General features: G+C 40.9%; 1 protein-coding gene across 2 annotated transcripts; it reads right to left on the minus strand.

Annotated features, from left to right (window-relative positions):
• Positions 1 to 716: 716 nt before the first annotated feature.
• Positions 717 to 20,609, minus strand: DNA2 (DNA replication helicase/nuclease 2). Of its 2 annotated transcripts, XM_059850845.1 has the most exons (21): positions 20,506 to 20,609; positions 19,579 to 19,758; positions 19,002 to 19,185; positions 17,535 to 17,680; positions 15,973 to 16,098; positions 14,942 to 15,161; positions 13,722 to 13,839; positions 13,278 to 13,443; positions 11,881 to 12,075; positions 11,462 to 11,692; positions 10,391 to 10,507; positions 10,178 to 10,287; positions 9,009 to 9,118; positions 7,901 to 8,125; positions 6,615 to 6,808; positions 6,422 to 6,511; positions 6,137 to 6,329; positions 3,513 to 3,602; positions 2,788 to 2,970; positions 2,522 to 2,668; positions 717 to 1,932 (listed from the first exon to the last, which is right to left on the minus strand). In XM_059850845.1, the coding sequence occupies exons 1-21, from the start codon at positions 20,514 to 20,516 to the stop codon at positions 1,876 to 1,878; spliced, it is 3,093 nt and encodes a 1,030-aa protein (XP_059706828.1). In that variant the 5' UTR covers positions 20,517 to 20,609; the 3' UTR covers positions 717 to 1,875. The 2 variants fall into 2 exon arrangements, with proteins under 2 accessions (XP_059706828.1, XP_059706827.1); XM_059850844.1 differs by having other exon boundaries at positions 717 to 2,668.
• Between the last annotated feature and the right edge of the window lie 1,305 nt (positions 20,610 to 21,914).

Here is a 21,914-nt window from a genome sequence, read left to right on the forward strand (position 1 = left end):
GCTAGCCTGGCATAAAACAGCTTCCTTTTTTTTTTCTCATTTCTGGGAATCCCAGCAACATCTGCATGTCTTCCAGCTGCACCAAGGGCTGCTTCTGCAGGAGGAAGCTGTTTCAAAGGCAGCACGCAGAAAAAGGGATCCTTTACTGCTAGAAGATGCTCATCTGCTATGCATATTCATTGAAACACAGAGTGCTTTAGAGAATCACATCTCAGTTTTGTTTGAGACTACCACAGCAAAACAGGGTTTCATCTGTAGGCTCAGGAGTTGCTGCTCAGTCTAATTTTTACCACATGACAAGGAAGGATGCATTTTGTAAGTGGATTCTTCTGTTTGTTTCTCATGTAACTTCATGATGGGATGGCAATACCCTTAATTTATTTATTAAGTTTTTAATAGCATGCAAACCATTTCCTGGATAAGCATTGCTTGGTGTAAGAAAACAGATTAATGAAATCTTAAGAGCTTTCTACACACAGATCCTAAACACAGAAAGAAAACCTCTACTAAAAAAGCACTCTGATGTCACTACTATAATAAAGAGCATATTTTACCCCATTTTTTCATCTTTTGAAAGACCCAGAGCACAGACACAGTTGATGAAGCATGTATTTTCACCTGAAAAAGGAGGAGATCCTGTCAACTTTTCAAATTATTGTTGTACTGTTCTAAATATTTGCCTTGTATAAAGTGAAGTGTTAACAAAGTATAAACAATTTGAATGAAACCAACAGCAAACTTTTATTAGTTCAAACATTACAAAACGTTAGGGAGCAGTTTAAAAGAGTAAAAATGCCCACATTTAACAAGTTTGTCTGCAACTGTAGGCACACAGCTACTTGACATTGATCCATGAGAAAACAAATGCTAATGATTCTGAAGAATCAAAAAAATTGATGTTTCCACAAGCAGCCTTGGAAAGAAACTTCTCAGCCTCTTTGGTGTAGAATATGAGGTAGCATAAAGAAACTTTACTTGAGAGATCCTCAAGTAAAAGGTGTTTTCTGTTGTTTATATGCCATCATCTTTAAAAAAATACAACCTGAGCATGTAAGCTTCTTTGTCAGCGAGCTGCATGTCTAGCTTTGTTTCCTTTTTGTTTTGAAGGCTACAGATCAGATAAACTGAAAACAAGAGTTCTACTATGAAGCATTTCACTTCAGATTGATCTGCTGAACACATAAGTTAATAACAGGGGATTAAGTGAATCAGCATTCACATTTCTCCCTGAGGTATGCAAAATCAGGAGATTAGAAATGTCATCAAGGGATCTTCACATGAGAGATTAATTACATTATGCATATAAATATAAAAGACTTCAGCATTTTTAAAAGCAGGAGTAGACTTGAAAGGACAATGTGAGGTTTTGAAGAAGAGGAAGAAGATTTTTCTATTCTTTTTTTCCAAACAGCACAACACAGCACCCTAATTAAGAATTCTAACAAATGGAATTATTGTATGTAAACTACATTTTCAAGTTTTTAAAACCACATTGGGTCCAGAAAACTGACTCCCTACAACACTGGTTTACACTCCCTTCCTCTTCAAGTGCTTCCCCAGTCACTTCTGCAGGTAACTGTTCATCAGGGCAAAAGAGAATATAGCAATATCCAGCAGTGGAAGGAACAGAGTGCTTCATATTTCTGGTTTGCCACAAGTAAGCTGGGTGCTTTAGTTCTGTAACCATCAGCTTTTTCAAGAAATGTCTGTTATTCTATTGAAAGGAAACTTCCAAATAATTGAATGCTTCCTGTTTTGGCTGCCTCCAGGCTGAAGAGTGCACATCAGCACTGACACTCCAATTACCAAGCTATTGGCATTCAACAGCAGCAGAAGAGAAGATACGAAGTCCTGTAAAACTTTCCATCTTCCCACTCATAAGATGTTACACTTGTGGATACTTTCATGAGCCCCGGCTGGAAGATTCAAGATGTAGCAAGTTAAGGAAGCATTTTAACAACACTTGGCTTTCACAAAACCTGTTTGAATATGCATGGGTGTTGGCAAAGAAAGCAGCTAACAAGGTTCTTTCCTGTTTAGGAAACAGCAATAGCTAAAGCTTATTCAGTACAATGCCAGGGAGAAAGAAAAAATTACCAAGTCATCTGAAAGTGACACTGTTTTCCTTTCCACCAAGATTATTCATGAAGCAGATGTGTTGAGTGGAAGAAAGCAATCACACTGATGTTTAGATGCCAAGAAACTCATAATGATCACAGGAAAAAATGCAAAAGCACTAAAAATTAAAAATTCAGGCCTTGAAATAAAAAAATTATGTCCAGTTTTGCAAGTCAGCATTGACTTTTTCTGCTGTTCAAGACAGAGAAGGTTCTAAACCCATCCACTAGCTTGATCTCAAGTACACTTCTGGCAAATGTGATCAGCACATTTTGTGCTGTGCTGCCAATCACTGTTAAAGGTAAAACCTAAATCATTGAAGATCTTCCCATTCTCACCTCAAATCTCAGTGAGTCAATCCCAGCTTTCCCCTTTCCCAAAGCAGCATGAAGAAAAAGGATATCATTGCCTGGGACTGCAAATGGCAGAGGAGCTTCTCCAGGGGAGGATAGCAGCACAGGGAGGGAACACAGCCCACCATGACCAGCTTGTGCTTGGCTCTGGTGATAGCAACATTCAGGCGGCGCCAGTCCTTCAGCAGGCTGCCAAGCTGGAAAAGAAATGCAACTTGCTTTTATTTTTCCTACTTAATGGACATAAACCACTCATCTTCAAAATGCATCTAAACTACTGAAACTGACTGGAACAAAGTTAAAATGACCAGCTTACATTTTCATCAGTACTGTTCCTAACAAAAGACACAATTATGATACTTTTGTCTCTTCCTTGATACTTGTCAACTGTGTTCACTTCCACTCTGCTCTCCTTCCATTTTGCCATCAAGTCAGTGATTGTTTTTAACTGATGTCTGTAGGGTGATATGATGCCAATGTCTGAGGGCTTACAGCCAGCCTGAATGAAGAAGCAAGCAGAGAAAAAAAATCTGTCACTGCAGTTGGCTTGGCAAACTCAGTACGGTCAGAAAGATTTTTCTAATTAATATTTTACATACAGTGCTGCAAGATATTGTATCTAAACCAATGGAACTGTAGGTGTAACAAATATTAACTAAAGGAGACAGAAAACACCAGTTACTGCAAGCTCCCAAGCTTTGTCTTAACTTGGCACAAAGACAGATATCCTTGAAATCCTCATTTTTCTTTCTTCTTTAGGCTGCAAGGTGAACACTCAGAGCTCCTGCTCTGTATTTCTGGATGAAAGAAGGAACAAAGGCAAATCCTCTCCCCTCCATCCAGCTTTTGGGGTCTTTTTGCATCTCAGACCCAAGCAGGCAAGGACAGAGAAGGGAATGCAGACTCAGGCTCCCCACTACACTGACATGAAGCCAATCTCCCATTCATCCATAAGATTATCCCCCATACAGTCACCACAACTAAAGCAATGTAAAAATATTAAAGGTCTGCCTCCAAAGCAGGTAATAAAGTAAAAGATACCTTAATAAATAAGGATGTGAGGAAAAGCACTATTTTAGCTTCTGTCACATTGCTTATGCCACCTTTTTCTGCATGTTCTGGTGCTGGGACCTTTGAAAAACAAACAGAAAACAATGACTTTTGCTGTCTGTAATGGGGTCCCTAACTCACTGAGTCATATGTGGATTTATACTGATGGTATTAATTAAAGAAATAAAGTTAAATGCTAAATTTTACTAAGCAGAAGAGCCTGTACTGTGAATTAACTTCAGAATACTGCATTTGCAAAACAAATTGGAACAATCCCCAAAATGAGTTTCTAGCACTAGCTTGTCACCTTAAGAAACTGCCAAACCTAATCCTCTGACTTTACAGTTCAGCATTATAAATCACAAATCAAAAAACCCAAAAATGGGCATTTTCCTCCTGATAAGGTAAGAGAGCAAATTATATTTTACATGGGACTTTTGCTTTAACACTCTCCATACAGCATTATTTACAGTGAATTTTCTTCATTCCATGGCAGAAAGGATAATTTTTTACAACATTTGAAAGCCTACATTTCAAGCTACAGCAGGAACTATCCAAAATGGTAATATTAAATTATACTATAAATTCCCAGCCTTTAAATAAAGTATTCACTGGATTTACCATTTCTTAACCTATTACCTCCCATTCTCTATATCATGTATGAATGAGACCAACAAGCTCAGGATGGAAACTCTTGTCACTGTAGTGCACAGTTTGGTCATTTTTTCTCTTTGCTTGACTCCTGTCTTCTCTGAAGTTGAAGTAGCACCAATAGCAACCAAAGTTTTTGGAAGCCTCCAAAGCCCATGTGCTCAAGTTCTCTTAAAGCAGAAGAGCACTGTTTAACTGCACAGGTAATTTCTGACCACACTGGCAGCGTGTAGCTAAAAACTACACAAAAATAATTTCAGGACAGAAGTTCTAAAAGCTGTGTCATGCTTATGGTAACACATGCCTACATTTATATTTCTCCTGTTCCCATAGGACACCAGCAGAACCACCAACAAAACCAACTTGAGCCTAGAAATTCTCAGGAGACTTGCCCTAAATCAAGGATGTCATTTTTCAAACCACCAGCCCCAAGCTGTCAGGGAAGTGCAGACTGACACAGGGGTTGGCAGAAAAGAAACAAATAGATTTCCAATTGCTGTCACAAACTTGTTGCATTGTTAAGCAGAAAACAAGAGAGGCTTTTTCTTCTTTATTTTAAAAGCCAGCATAATAAATGGAAGCTTCCTGGTGGTGTCATGGTATTTTTTCCTCTTCCTTCTCTGTTTGTACCCCTCGCCCCCAAATCTACTTCTTCATAAGCATTTCTTGGTTACACTATTAACAATACAGGGGGGGAACCTACTATGAAGTCAAAGGAAATAAAAGCTGGTTTTGTTTGCTGTCATGTTCAGTGGGGCTTTTTTTCATTTCTCCCTCCATGCCTGCCACAATACATGGAGTTCTGACAGGAAGTCCAAAAGGAGAAATGACAGTATAGCCTCATGTCTCAACAAATCTAGAATATTTTGGAAATAAAAACTTTCCTCCTGGCTCTATGAAGAGGACAGCTGTCTTACACTTGAGATGGGCTTTCTAGGGAAAAAAAATGGAACAGAAACTTTACTTTTTCATTAGCAATTTTGCTATGATTACTAGATAAACAGTGGTTCAGCCAGATTCCTATTAACAGCCTCTTCCCTAGGACCAACTGTCTGCCTTGCTGGGAAAGGAACTGCAGCTGTCGAGGCATTCCTGGAAAATGGCTCTGTTTAGTTTAGACATGTTTAGAAATTTCTCTAAGCCATCAAAATAAACACTGCTTGTTTTTAGGTCATTGAAGAGATTCTAGCAAACTGTTGGAAAAAAACATGAATCCTTACAATGTCAAAAGAGCATAGAAACACTGGTGAGTTCTGACCAGGGTCAGCATAAAAGTTGATAATTATCATCAAATTTAAATTATATTATTTTCAAAACACAGTATTAATAGGAAGAAGAAAGACTCAAATCATAATCCAATCACCAACTACAGTGACAAGTACTGGAGACCACAAACAGGTACTAATTTATTAATCTTTTTCCTCATGCATTTAAACTCTTCCTTATTTTTCCTGTAAGTAAGTTTCTTAGCAGAATTTTTATCTGCACTAGAATTTTACTTTCCCAGCCAAATTCTGGGTCTCCATGAAAGGACACACCTAAAGCAATTTATTCATCTCTTACACTTCAATGTATAGAATATCTGCAAAACTCCAAGGGGAACTGCAGTTCCTGCTGCCACTGGCACACAGCTTTGCCACCACTGACCCTCAGGCAATGGAAACAAGGCCATTCCCTGCTTGCAAGGACATCCAGCATGGCTGCACACTTTGAACAGGAAGAAGTTTAAAGTCCATTCAATATTTTCTGAAATATTATCTAAACTCAAGTTTTCAGCTGTTCTCAGATGTGAAGTTTCCAGCAGCAGCTGTACCACCCTGCTCAGCTCTGCCAACAATGCCAAGGATGTTTTTGTGTGCTGCACACTTCACATGATGCTGGAAAAACACTTTCTGAAGTTCCTTCTTTTACCCTACCTAAGCTGAATGAAGTTTTACATGATGAAAGAGCATAATGAACTTTACCTTCTCTGTGTTCAGAAAACACACAGGTGTGTCTGGATCAAGGACTTCTTTCAACCATGTCTTTGAAGCATCCCCAAGGTCCAGTTTCAATTTCTTTAGGTTGGGCAAGTTAACAGTGGCATTTGACACCTTCTCTGAGCCACACTCCAGTTTGCCTTCATATACCAGCATATTACTCAATGACATAATCTTACTACAGATTTAAAAAACAAGAAAAGGCATAAAAATCTGACCATTTCAATCCCACATCTAGAACACATTTTAATAAATAAATGTTGAAAGTACCTATTCATTCTGTATTGCACAGTTAATTGGACAACAGCATTTTGGTTTTGTTCCAGCCTTTTAAATAAGCTTTCACTCATGCCAAGATCTCTGTTACAACACAAAGACAAAAATCAAAATGTGTCAATCAGAACACTGCAAGAGCCTTCCCAGAATCTATGACTAGGAATTGTCCAGCAGCATTTTACCTTACCTTGCTTCTGCATTCAGCACAAGTGGAGGCAGCTGCTGATGATCCCCCACCAGCACAAACCTTTTGGAGCAGAACAGTGGGCCCAGGCAGATGAGCTGGCTGATTTGGGAAGCCTCATCAACAATACAGAAGTCAAATTGCTTCTGAGCAAAGATGGGGTGATTTACTCCCATGCAAGACGTTGCTACCACTGGCTGAAAATTGAGACACACTTCAAGGATAAGGTACATTTTATATCCTCTAGCACTATATTCTCCATATTAAAAGTAAAAATATTTCCCATCAAACTGAACTAAACTGTAAAATCAGAGAAATCAAATTATTTATCCTTGAAATCAGATCAGCATCACTTAGATATATATTGGACTGACATATTCTTGTATCAATTGCAAGTGACAAACAAAACCAGCTTTAGAGCAGACTGTAGCAAACAACTTGTTCCTGTCATGTGTTCAGAGTGATACCAGGTTCTATGCAAGGACAATTCTTGGAGTGTGCTGAAATGACTACAGTGAAAAATCAGGTGGTTTGAGGTTATTTTTCAATACTGAAGAAAAGATAAAACAACAACAGCAGCACAGTTCTCCCCACTGCTGTGCTTCCACTGCAATCCAAAATGACCAAAATAAATGCCAAGTCATTCCCCTTATGACCTCAGTCATTCCCTGGAACACTTAGCAATAAAAATAAATGGCAGCTTTTGTGAAGTTGGCATTTACTCCAACTCCCATCAAACTTTATTCTTTCAGTGAATTTAATTTAAAGCTGCCACTGACTCATATGACCCAGCTCCCATTATGGTTTGCATTAACATTCACACAGACAGCACTAATCTTTCAATCAGAAATAAGGGTTTGGCCAGGTCAGCTCCACAGCATTCTACTTCCTCTCCCCATCTGCTGATTGTACTAATGGCACAAGGAGCACCAGTGGGAGAGAGAAGGCACAAACAGAATGTAAATAATGCTAAAGGAGGCTGCAGCAGCCCATTCACAAACCTCAGATAAAAGCACTGGAATCTTTGGGGCTTATTACTTACAATGCTGAGTTACTTTGTGTGGACATAAACAAAGCTTCTCAACTTGCAGACTTAATGTAGGTCATTACTGGCTATAAAGAAATTGAAACAATGCAGAGGTTGAGTATCTCCTTCAGCCCAGATTTCTTACAGCAGTACACACCCCTGGGATGGGTTCCTTCTCTGCAGCTTCCAAACAAAATACTAATGTAATTAATTACCTTTAATAATTTGAAGGGCTAGCAAAAAAAAACAACATTCTTCTCACCTGACTATTATAGACCTCTTCCAAATCTGTTACAGACTTAATTGATCTGGACCTGCAGATTTCTTCTTCTGTATATTTCTGAATATCTGGGTGAACCTTCTGAGCTCGTCCCAAGCGCAAGAAACCAACTTTGAATTTGGCCAACTTCAGCAGGACATTGTCCACAGCTGTGTGTGTAAAACTGGTCAGAAGGACACTGAAGCCACAAGCAGAAAGAATTCTCACCTAATGAGTGGCAAAGGGAAAGAAAAGGAGAAGCTGTTAAGGAGAAGCAGAAAAGGATTCACCTGCAAGAATCATCAATCTCAGGTTTGCTAAGGTGAAAAACACAAGGGGTTTCGGAGGGAGCCAAAAATAAACATGACCTGGTCTGCATCTGTCTCCCTGGCCAGATGTGTCAGCTGGCCACTGAGTGTGGGCAACAGTCCTGAGGGTTCCCATGGCCAGCAGGCTCACAAGGCTGCTCACACAGAGCCAAGCACCTGCACTCTGAAACCCCTACTGTAAGAAGCCATGCAGCCTGTTCCCACAGCACTGCTGTCCATGGCAATTCAGCCACTGGAGGCTCAGGGCAATGGACTGATCTGAAGATAGCAGCAGCTCTCCAGCCTCCTCCTTCCACGAGCTGATGACAAATGGAAGCAGGGTTACACTGCTCTTTCATGAAATCCTCACTCAGCCCACAGAGAACCACCAGCCAGAGGAGATGGTAGCACACTGCACATGGATGCAGCCCCACAAGTTCATACAATTCAGTGGACAAATTACTGGCTGCTCAAGGGGCCCTCTTTTTTGCTATAACTCAGGATTTGAAAACTTGCTGATATCTGGAGCCAAAGAATTTTAACACTAAGGCATCACAGAAGTGATTAAATATCACACTTCCATCTCTTCCCTCCCACATACATTCCTACACAAGCAATTGACCATCCCACTCCACAAAATCCAATTTTAGTTCTACCAAATATAGGTTAAGCAAAAAGAAGTGTGTTTTCTTCCTTGAAATGATACAGATACTGAAGGATGAAGTCATGACACTACACAGTTGGTTTCATTCTATCCTCTAAATCTCACCAAAATAATTAAACTCCAAGGTACATGATCTTACTAGAGCACATATTGTAGTCGTTTTTCCTGTTCCAGGCATACCCACAATAAGTGTGTAGTCTTTTGAAAGCAGCACTTGTTTCATTGCCTGTTTCTGAGGCTTATTTAGACCTTTCAAAAGAAAGCAAAATTAAATTAATACACTTCATCAAAATTGTAATGATTACTAAAGTCACAGCAAAATTGTAATTTCCTCCTTCACTAAAGCCCTTAATAGAGGCAAGAACTGAACAAAGTCTGTAGGTTTTAATGAAGATATGACATTAAACATAATACACAAGATAAGTAGTAAAAGGTCTGCACTATGGTCCTAGAAATAAGTCACTGAAGACACTTTTATTTTTAGACCTTTTGTGACTTTTTTTCTAATATCTTAATTGACCACCTCCATATATTGTGTCTGGGCATTTGTGTTTGATCATGCCACTTTCACATCCAAACACACAGCTCCCAGCAAGGGCTGCTGAGCTGCACATACAGCAGCATGTTGTTTAGAACAAACATTACAGCAGAGCTGGTTTGCCCCAGCCTGATGCAAACAAGCAGCACATTTCAACTATTTGGACTAAGCAAAGCAAGACTTCAAACTGAGCTTTTATAAAAAATTCAGTTTACTCTAAGACAACTCAGTTAAATTTATGTTTTCACAGACAGCTCTGTCAGAGCACAAGGAAATATTTCCACCAAACACAAGATGCTGCCTCATACCTAAACAATTTTTGTTTTTAAATAAATGCCACAAAGCATGACACTATGTTGACACTTGTCAACAAGTCAGCAAGAGTGATTGATTACACAAGTGAATGTTTCCACCAAAGCCCATCTCCTTCCTCTCCCTCAAGATTAGCTTCCTGCATCCCAAGAGCTGTCTCTGTCCCTTCCTCCTGTAAAGGTTAGAGGGAATCACATGGCCCTCTGTCTGCAACTGCACACTGCAGCCTCTAGTAACAGTAAAATAAAGTTGTGAACAAGGATCTGATCAGGTCTTCCTGTGATTAAATGAGTCTTCAGCTAGTTGGCAGACATGCAAGGGAAGAACTTGGTTTTAATTTTAAAGCTGAGAACTATCACAGGAAAGTGGAAAAACTCCTTATATTTATAGCATGATAAATACTTTGGCTGTAGAGACATAAGACTAATTATAGTATTTTGGGGATAGTCACTTTGTACCCTTTAAAATATTTGCAACAGTTTCCTTTGCTTCAGGAGGAAGGACAGAGCTCAAGTGCTGAATAAATCCTGGTTTCTGGAAGTCAATGATCAAGTAGCGGAGCCTTTCACTGTGGATAAAAGCAAGACAAAACTGAGTTCAAATAAGACTTAGCAGCTGAGAAACTTCATCTCAAAATATTAAAAGTGTGAAATTAAGTTGATTTTTCATACCTGACTGGGCAATCTTTCATCAATTTAGAAAGATTTTTAAAAGGGACTCCTGTACCAACATCTCCTTCATCATGATCCAACCTAAATACAGTGTTCTTGGGGAGGTTTGACAAATTCCTGAAGGATGACAAGAACATGGATGAAATAATTTACCAGCTGTATGTTGACTAAAGACTTATTACTACATGTTAAATTATATCTTCCAGAGATCCCAGAGTGAAGGAACAGCTAATTGAAATATACCATTAACTGACCTAAAGAAAGCATGATCCCAATGAGGGATAATAAAACATAAGCCCAATTTAAAGACAATATAGACTGAACAATGAAAGTTACTATTAAGACAGTAATTACTGAATCCATATAGATTCATGCTAGAGATGTAAGCAAATAGAGTTATAATGTGCTTTTATTCAAACAACCTGGTTAAATAGACAGGCATATATACCAGGTGCTGACAGTTTCAATCAAGACAAGAGAATTTCTGAAGGGTACTACCCCAAAGCCAGTGATGCCTTGAGAAGGCTGGCCTGGAACAGAGACTGGATGGAGCTAAAGAATAAAGCAGGGATTTATTAAAAGGATCTACTCAATGGATGCACCTTGGGCAGCACAAGAGCCCAGCCAGGGCTGCACCCAAGGTGAACCAAAATGGTCACAAAATGGACAACCAGTCACAGGGTCTCTCATAAATTCTGCTCCATTTGCATACTGCAGTTCATTGTCCAATTACAGCTTTAGCCCATGAATCCCCATCCTTGTTTTTCTCTCTCCAGCCCACGTTGTTTGTGCTCTTGGGCTGAGATCTGGATCATTTCTCCTTGGTGCCCAGCTGGAGCAGGAATTGTTTTGTCTCCCTGCCCTGTGCATAGAGCTCACCATTCCCTCATGTGAAGCACAGACCCACCCACTAAAGCAGCACAGAATTGAAAAACAGAAAGGCTAAAACCTGAGGCATTATCAGTAAGAAGAGCCAGGACATGTCACAGCTTTCTGGACACCTAGCAGCACCCTTCCTCCAGCCAGTGCCAGAGTGTTTGCAAACAGACACTTTTCTTTTTATCCTATTACCTGCCCAACAAACAGGAGACTTTGGTTCCACTGACTTCTCTAACATAGCCAGTAGCCAAACCAAGCAAACCCTTTTCCTCTCCACTCACAACCACTCGATCACCAGCCAACAGGTTTGTCCCAGGTATGGCACCATTTCTACGCTGGAAAAAATGGAGATACTGTCCCTCAGAAACTTCATGGACTTCATCAACTCTGATCATGTTTCCAACACAATCTCCAGCCTTCTCTCTGAAGGTATTGAAAAAAGAATTATTTTAATATTAAGATCCTCTCTGTAAGAGAACTATTAAGAATAAAACCCCACAAGTTAAAAAACCATACCACCCACAACCAACCATCAAAACCAAAACACAAAACAAACAAAAGGAAGGAAGGAAGGAAGCATCATTGTCATAAGTTTAGAAATTATACTTTGCCTTTCCAAAGAAGGTGTCATCCATATATTTTTATATCCCTTTTTATGCTCTCCACTTTGCAGCTCCAAGGTTAACATCAGATACCAGAGGCTGAAATACTCCAAGTGGGAGGCTTTCAGGTGCTGGGTCTCTCTGTCAATGACAGGCACCAAAGCAGGAGGAAATGCCACACTGGCCATCTTCTGCTCCACAGCTCTAGGGAAAGAACCAGCCACAGAAAGGCTCAGCCTGCATCCTTTTTCACCTGCAAGTCCATATGTACACAACAACAATCCAAATACCTACTGTAACATACCAGACAGATTAATTTATCATTACTTGAGTCAAGTAGAATCTGTATCCTTTATTCAGCTGCATAATCTTGTACGAGTAACTTCACATCATCTCTATCATTTTGAAGGGCAGTAAGTTAACCAAAGACCAAATAAAGGCATTTCAAAGGTAGTAACATACATTTACAGAGTTTAGCTTTTGCTCCTTTTATTGTAACATCCTATTTTGATACTTTGCTAAGCAATGGGGATTTAATAGCTAATACACAAGCAAACTTCAAGTAAATTTTTTTCAAAACTAAATATCAATAGACATTATATCAAATCATACATTCTAAACACAACCAGAGAGAGAAAAGCTTCTTCAGAAGTAAATAGCCCTCCAGCTACATCCTGCTGCTGCAACAACTGAGTATTAGAAGCAGGATTTCACAGAAACATATCAGGTATCCCCACAAAGCTCCCTCAACATACACTTTGACCCCTCTAATTTTAAAAACAATCAGGCATTCTATTTCCACAAGTCCACCCCCAAGGCTCTCCTTTTCTAACAAACTTCATTTGATCTCTTCCACATGCAATTCTGGTTGGTTTTTGTGCAGCATAGAGACTAACACTTGTAACAGTTGTTAAAAGAATTCAATAACTTTGTGTGAAATTTTATGGAATATTTGCTCACTACGTCTGTTGACCAGGAGATGCAATAACACTTCAGCAGAGCAGTATCAATGTATGACTTGTGTCATACCCTACAGGGAAACAATCTTCTACAGAGTGAACCTGAAAAAGTGGTTCTCCAGCCAGAACTCAGGCCCAGAGATTGCCTCTCGCAGAGAGCTGCAAGAATACAGCTTTTTAAACAGATCTGTTATTGTCATCAAGTATTTTGTTGAGCCTTATCTCAGATTTTGTCTTGCAAAAAGTGTACCTGAGCAAACATACTAAGTCTCTGTGAGATCAGGAGCTGAATTATAACACTTGTAGAGAAATCTGTGGAAGAATCTTTTAGGGTGGAAAAGTCTCCAGCATATACAAAACTGTCAACCACAAAAATGAAATTATTATATCAAAAGATACAATTATTCAATCTCATTTAAAAACATTAGTCAGACTTTTTTCTTTTACCTGCTGTATAGAAAGCAGTTGTGCATTTGGGAACAATATTTACATGTTTGACTGTCATCAATCACAGGAGGCAAAGCAGCAAGCTGGGAATTCTGCCTTCCCACATCAGATTTATAGGTACTGTGTGTTAAGTAGAAAGCCACATGATTTCTCAACTTCATTAATTCTGTCAAGAAAAGGATAAACTAAGCTGATGGTTTTGCTTGTGACAATTTCTACCACAAAAGTAATTAGCTATCAACTTTTTAGTCAACTAAGAACTAATTATTCACAAGGTCCTTGCATCATATTAATAAAACAATTGAATTTTTAACATAAGCTTAGTAACGAGTGAAGTATCCCCAAGTACAGCTATTTTCATAGGAGTAAACTTTACAGTTAGAATGAAAGATTTTAGTGATATTTAAGAGAATTATGGCTTCCAGAGAAGGGGAACAACTTCACCTCTCCGGTCCATGCGAGCTCCAGCGACAGGATACATTGTACCAGTTTTTAGATAAAGAAGAAATCCAGCTTCAGGATCCACTCTCCGCTCTAAACTCAGCAATGTGTACAGAATAACCTGCAAACATTACACATAAATCCATCTATACATGCTGCAGTACATATTATTCCAGTATAGTTGCTGTGGTTTAACCCCAAGCAGCAACCAAGTTCCACACAGCTGCTCACTCACCTCCCCACCCTTGCTGAAGGTTGAGATAAAGGCAGTTTAAGATGGAAAAGAAAAGCCACACGAGCAAGCAAAGCAAACCAAGGAATTCATTCACAGCTTCCCATGGTTGGGCAGGTGTTCAACCACCCCCAGGAGAGCAGGGCCCATCACGTGGAATGGTGCCTTGGGAAGGCAAAACTCCATGACTCCAACTGCCCTCCTCCCTTCTTTCCCCCCCTTTATACACTGAGCATGTGCCATTGGTCTGGAATATCCCTTTGGATATCCCTTTCATCCTCTGTCCTGCCTGTGTCCCCTCACTTCCCATCACCCCCAGGCTCTCCAGCCTGGCCCTGGGGGAGCAGGAAAGGCCTTGGCTCTGTGTGAGCCCTGCTCAGCCACAGCAGCAACACCCCTGTGTTATCAACCTGTGCTCAGCACAAACCCAAAACACAGCCCACACTTATCTCCTGGGAGGGAAATCATTGCTAACCCAGTCAAAACCAGAACAGCACTGAAACCAAAACACATTCTAAACTCAGTTCTTCCACAATTTATATGGCTAAACAGCCATTATTATCACAAGTCTTCTAGAAGCAGCAAATAGTAAGAACTTCACCAAGGATTTAAATTAAAAGGCATCTTTAAAACCTTACATCAAGGCTATCACCTCTCTAAATCAGGCCAGCTATATGGAAATATGTATAACTCTACTTTCTGAAACAGTCTGCTTCAACCTCATATTTGAATATAGTAAGAAGAGACTGAAGAACAGACATTTCAGGATAAAAAACCCACAAGTGTGCTTGAAGGTGGTAAATGTATATACTTCTTACTACTAAGTTCACTTTAATTTTATACCAGCAGCTTTGGGCACACCAGGATGAGCCATCCATGAATTTACATTATACCACATACAAAGTGTTTCATACTCATAAGACAAAATAAGTCACCTAACAAAAAAGTACACAGAGCACTGACAGTGAAATGAGACATTTGGTGCTTGTACCTGACTTCTGTGCTCTATGGAGTTGGATTCCTTGCCAGACTTGAGCTCTAAAGGCATCACCCGAGACTGGACTCCAGACTGGCAATGGATTTTCACCCTGGCTGTAACATCAATCTTGCCCTTCAACCCAAACCTGGGAGACCAGATATTCTCTTCAATGTCCAAGATATCTACAACCTCTATCTTAGAAGATACCTCTTCTGTTTTTCCACCATTTGACCTAGGAAGAAAATTAAGCCAGAAGTTAACAATTTCCCTTAACTATTAATATTTAAACATTAAAATGTGTTGCAACTCAATATATAATATTTCTGCCTCACAAATGCCCTTTTAACTTGAGAAATAAAATGCATTAAGTCTCAAACTAATCTTCCCATTAACAGAGGAAGCAACATATCAGAAACTAATTTCAGTTAGTTTTGCTATTCACCTAAATTTCAAAGTCAAAATAAGACTTTAAACTCTTTTTAATAGTTTTGGGTCTTTTCTCAATAACCACACTCTGTCATACACTTGAGAGTAGTGTACAGGTTTTACTCAGATCTGCCACTTCACTGAAACTTTAACACTCTATGGTTAAAATTAACAGCAAGAAGCCACAGACAAGAAGAGCTCAGCAGCATTTGAGTAAAATCACATTTCATCAAAGAAATCTTTTATTAGTCAAGAACTCCATTTCATTAATAGTTTCATATTCTCATTTACAGTCTTGCTCACACCTACAGCAACTCCTACTGTAGTCAGCAGCTCAAATATCCTTGCTCTTCTGCTCACTAAAAGCTCTGGTTTGTACCATGCTGTTCACATGGGTTTAGGGATTTTGCAGTCAGCTCCCCCTCAGGTTTCATGCCCTGCCCAGTACTCACAATGGCAGCTAAACATGCAGCACAAGGGCAGCTCTACAATCAGGGAGGCCATGAATTAGCTCCAAATCACCCAACAGATGTGCATAAGGAGTTCTAAACATTTCAAGTGAACTAAACAAGTCATACAACATAGAATGGTATACACATTTAATTCTGGCCTCTTACAGTTTTAGTTGCATTTTGTTTTGGTTTGCTGGATTGTGCATGAAGTCTTCTGCCCACTTAAAAAATGATGGCAAATATTCTTCTATTTCTTGCATTATTTGTGCTTGTTTCAGATTTAAGAGATACCTAAAAAAAAAAAAAAGACATGCATATTAAGGAAACAAAATATAAAATCTGCTGTTGGTACTGAAGAGATTTGCCTCAAGTAGCAACAAGATCATTGGAAGTAACTGTCAAGTTCTTATAAATATCTATAAACTGTAGATAACAACAGTTTCATAGAGATTCAACTCAATTCATAAAACTATTAACTGAACATCTATTACAAGAGATACACTATACCAGCAGATCCATTTCTGATGTAACTTTTGAAACAACAGGTAGAGCACAGTGAGAGCATCAGCGTGGCAGATGTGATGAAACAAAATTAACAGTTTGACTGCAGGAAAGGAGCACCAGACTCATGCATTTAAAAATGGCTATTCCTACAATTCATGCAACATTGAATAAAACATTTAAAGATCATTTGCTTTTAGTCTGGATATCCTCATCTGCTCCTTACATGCATTTTGACAGAACATGTCACAGAATCTAACTGTGTGGCATTAGATAATTCAGTGCTGGCAACCACTGGAAAAAATGTCATTATTCTACAGCAACAGAGTGGATTTTGCACAAAAGGGTTCACAGCAGTGCAAATGACCACAGGCAGCAGACTTATGCAACTTATTTTTCAATCCAAATAAACAGTAGCCTACATATGCAAAAAAGAATTGTAAATTAAGTTTCATGGAGGCCCAGAGGGACATAAAGGCATTCCAGCAGCCACAATTCAAAATATTGTCTTCATAAAAGAACTAAGAGTAATAAATCTTGCCACTACAACTTTAACTTTGTACTCATCTGGGGTCAACAGATACTGATATTGCCCAACATACAATTTAAAACAGTCTATATATAATGATTTTTAATTTGCATGAGTAGAACTTTATTCTAATCAAGCCTGCAGTAAAATGTTATAACTAAGAGCCATTCATCTTCCCACTTTCTGAGGGAAATACTAAGCATTGCCTAGCATTTCTATTAGCTCTGCTGAGAAAATAAGTTAAAGGTCGCCCAACAACTGAGATAACCTGATAAAGATATGAAATTAACAGAAATTCAGTTCTTGGTCAGTCACAAGGTTCCAGGTTCATTGCTGAGGATCATAATTAACTATTTGTCCCATTCAAATCAGCTCTGAGAGATGCCTGTAAATCTAATGTTACAGACACAAACACTGCAACCTGCTTGGCCTAAAATTAAAACAAAACTCTGCCACATACAGTTACTCCAAAAGACTAGTTCAGATATATAGTAGTAGCTCAGCAGGGAAGGCAAATAAAATTATCAAATGGAAAATTATCTTACTAAAAGATACCCAAATTTCATTAAGCAAAGTCATTAGGCAGAACACTCTCCTGATACCAGTGCTACATTTTTTAAAGTACAACTGAAATTGCTAGCTCAAAGAGTTCCTGCCCTGTCTTCCACACATAAAAGGCAGCTGTAATGCTACTTACATTTCTTTGAGGTACTTTTGCCCATACACAATTTTATTTGCTAGTTCTTGCACCTTTTCCTGTGTCAAGTCATTGGTGACTGCTTGCTGGAAGATGTCATGAAGAATTGTCCCAATGAGCATTTGGGGTGAGCCCAACTCAGAGCCCTGCAACAGAAGGGATGTCACCATACCTGAAGATTGGTGCCCATTTCATGCCAACTCCTCTGCCAAATTTCTGGATTTTATTTGCTGCACATCACAGCCTGCACTTATTTAGCTACAAGATCACGACAGCTTTCACCTCACTAGTGATTATCTGGTCAAACCTGCCTGTGAGAGCAGCTGAATTGAAGTGGGTCTCACCTATTGCTCTATCCCAACCCTGATAATGTCAGGATACAATCTCTATGTGATTGGCAGGCAAAGGCACAGATTAAAATAAAACTTTGAGAAAGTTCTGCCTGCAGGCATTTCCTAGTGCAAATACATACCTTTACAATCTTACACAGATTTCTTGCATCAAGCAGTTTCCTGTCTGTTACCAGCTCACAGCAAAATCATCCCATGTGTCACCAAGATGGCTCAGAACCCCATCAGCAGGGCTGGGCTCTGGAGACTCACAGGAACTGAAAGTGGTAGTAAAGGACCTTGACAGGAGTCACTACCAAACAGCTGGGAACCTCAACACTGTGGTGTTATGGATCTCTCACAGAGCAGAGGATTGCACTCACAACAGGGGGATGGTGCTGTCCCAGTCAGGACCCTGTGCATTGTCCCAACAAGTATTTTATTTCCCTTACTCCTCTTTTAAAGGGTTGAAAACCATTTCATGTTCTTTATCTCCTGTACTTAATTTTCTTGTTCCCGTCACAGGCTCCCAGCCAGGCTGTTTATCACTCCATTAAAATTTCCTTATTAACTTGGATTTATATTCCTACCAAGTCTGGAAGTTTTAATCAGCTGAGACTGGCAGCTGTTGTTTCTCTATTTATCAGCATATCTCTCATGTATCAGCAAGGATACTACCACAAGAAATTTCTCCTCTTTCCAAGATCGAGCAGCTGGATTCAGACTCCAGAGTTAGCCCACACCAGTTATTAACTGAATTAGCCACATTTTTCAGAAGCCCTTAACTTGGCCAAGTGTGGTTATATTTTCATATGGATGGAAGGAGGCATATCCCTCACAAAGGATTCATACCCACACAAAATGCAGCAAGAGATTATAAAAAAAATTATCAGAATTATAAGTGGAAAGACCATTTCTTTAGCCCAGTAGCTATTTTAAGAGTACTGCATCATTTCAGGTGCAATTCTCAAAAAAACAAGAGAAGCTCAACCAGAGACAGCTTCCACCCCGAATTATTCTGTGTTGTAAAGATGATGAATTGCTAATAATGACATTTCCAACAGCCAGATTTAACACTGAGCTATGCAGCAGTGCCAGTGGAACAGCAGCTCACAGCCAGTGTGGAATGAGCACTCACCCTGAAGCGTTCACTCAGCACTGCCCTCCTCATGCAGCGAATGCTGCTGGAGATGGTGGTGCCCGAGAGCAGCAGGTCTGGGTACAGCACCAGGTATCCACTCTGGGCATTGATCACCCACGTGCCAGAGCTGCACTCCCCTTCCAAATGAACAATGTCCCCTGGAACCACGGGGACAGACTCCCTGCAAGGGAATACACCCACACAATCAATGCCTGCAAGTGACAGGCACAATGTGTCAGAAATAACACACTAACAGGGTGGATTCAGCCTTCTTTGAAATGCTGGGTTGGGTTCTTTTAAGGAGTTGACCTAAAGAAACCCTGAGAGTGAATAAAGGCATTTTTACAATGACAAAACTGCAAGGTAGCAGCACCCACTCAACACATTACCTGAGATCAGGTCTCTCAAGATGATACCCGTTATGCTAGCACACTGACAATATTACATTAAACAAAGATTCCTTCAGGATCCCCATCACTTTTAAGGCCCTAAAACTCAACTCATAGGCAACACAAACAAAACTGAGTTAATAATCCAGTATTACATTCTCTTTTCAAACATCTGTGTGGATTACCAGCCATTCCTAAGGATGCACAGTTCTGTATCTTCCAGTGAGGGGGAGGCTGTAATTGTCAAGTGTTTCTCAGGGTCACTTCCATTCCTCTGTATCACGCTGACCTCCAGCACACGGTATCTGTTGTTCAGCCCATTCTTCAGGATCACATCAGGCGAGTCAGCCACTTTCTTCTGAAAACTGAAGGAACAGCTAATTACAAAGAATATTGCACTGTTTGGAAACAGCCGACCTACATGCAAAAAGAGGGAAAGCTTCAAATAGAAACCAAATTTTACTCCCCTTCAATTTTTATAAGTATTTTGGGGTTTTTTTGGTTGTGGGTTTTTTTTTTTTTTTTTTTTTTAGTTCTGTATAGGTAGACTGTAGAAAATCTCTATAAATACAATCAACTTGCTGTTTGTTACAGTTAGTGGTCCGTTTTTGTATCCATATATCCATAAGCACTAGTAAACTAATTGTAATGTACTGCAAACCCTGTGCTTTGGAGATAGCTTGTATCTCCCTGCAGGCTCGAACTCCCACAGCCACACAAACACCTCGAGCACGGAGCAGTACGTTTTTACCCTTTTCCCGAAGATGTTTAGAAAACTGGTATTCAAGGTTCAGTTCCCAAGAGCCAAGCCATGAGGCAGAGCGGCCAAGCCTGCCGCTCTCCCGTGCCCGAGCGATGCCTGGGGGAGCTGCGGGGCGGCCGGGGCAGAGCCCACACAGCGCGCCGTGCCCAGCGCCAACACCCTCGGCAGCGGCGGCTTCCCCTCACCGGCTACCCCCGGCAGCCCCGAGCGCTCCCCAGCCCGAGGAAGGCCGGTGCCGCCCCGCCAGCCCTCAGAACCCCATCCCGGAGCCGGGAGCGGTTCGGGAGTTCAAACCTCCCGCGCTCCCGGCCGTCTCCGCCCAGCTGCGGCTCCCCGCGCTCGGCGCTACCTCTCGGCCATGGGCAGCTCCGGTGCGGCGCTCGGTTCGGTTCGGTTCGGCTCGGCTCGGTTCGGCTCGGCTCGGCTCGGCTCGGCTCGGCTCGGCTCGGCTCGGCTCGGCCCGCGCGCAGCCCGCCCAGTGCGGCTCCCTGAGCCCCGCGCCCCGCGCGCCCCGGCAGCGCTGCCGCGCGCTCCGCCGGCCCCGCCCAGCGCGCTCCGCGCGGCCAATGGGAGGCGGCGGAGGGGGCGGTTCCCGCGCAGCGCGGCCAATGGGAGGCGCGAAGCGGCGCGCGGCTCCTCGCGCCGCAGGCCGGGGAGGGGCGGGGCCCGCGCCGTGAGGGAGCGCGAGGGGCGCTGAGGGCCGGGGGCACAGCCGCCGCTCTCGCTGGTAATTTCCACTCTGTCAAGGGCTGTCCCGCCCCCGGCCCCAGCTCCGTCACTGCCGCGGTGGTACAGGGCAATAACAGACGTGCCTTCCGCTGCCAGTTCGCCTATGGGCCAGTCTGTGCCCGAGAGGCCAACCGCTCCCCTCAGAAGGATGCGTGGCCGCTGGCTTGCTGAGCTGGTACTGAAATGTCAGATAGGCAGATCTCACTCCGCTGCAGAAAGGACAGCTTTGGCCCATGGTTAGACATCCCAACAGGAGGATCAAGTTCAAATTGATGAATTTTAAAAGGTGAGAACATTCTCAGGTTAGGCATTTCAGTTTTATTTGGGATGGTCCCGAAATAAATGCAGTAAACTACATTAATGCTGCTTCCCATTGCAACATTATTCTCTAAGAGAAGCTTAATCATTATTTTATAGTTGCTTGTTGATATGATGAAATACAGTCATAATGTGGTGTGATATTGAGATTACATAAGTGCTTTGAACACTTGCTAAACCTTTGTGCTGTAGCCTCTTTCATGCTGTCTACATACACCAGAAAATAAATATTTCAACAGAATAGGTTTATGAAGTACAAAATATGCTTTAAATATCTTTTTGAAGTTATCTAAAGCCCAGCCAGTCTGGGGAATCTCTAGGGAGAAAGTTGGACACAAGCATTCTGAAATTGGAGATTGTGAAAAATGTTTGCAATTTTAAGATCTATCAGCATTCTCCAAGTAGAACTGTGTAAATTCAGGAATCAATATTAAAACACTTCCACACACTTACATTTTATTTTGAAAAACTAATTCTGAAAATACAGCACAGTTCCATCAAGTAGGTATGGCGTTTCACATTCAGTACCAGACTCAAGAATTTAGGAGACACTTTTTATCTTCTCTTCCTCTCAGGCATGAACGTGGCAGGTTTTGCTTTATTCTGCCTTACAACTGCTTAACTTACCATGACACTCCTCAAATACACCCCTGGTAGTAGAAATAAGATGTCAAACTTAAGAATCTCTAACAGTATTCACATGAAAAAGAA

The sequence above is a fragment of the Haemorhous mexicanus genome, chromosome 7 (genome assembly GCF_027477595.1).
Source record: "Haemorhous mexicanus isolate bHaeMex1 chromosome 7, bHaeMex1.pri, whole genome shotgun sequence".
In the NCBI taxonomy this organism is placed as follows: domain Eukaryota; kingdom Metazoa; phylum Chordata; class Aves; order Passeriformes; family Fringillidae; genus Haemorhous; species Haemorhous mexicanus.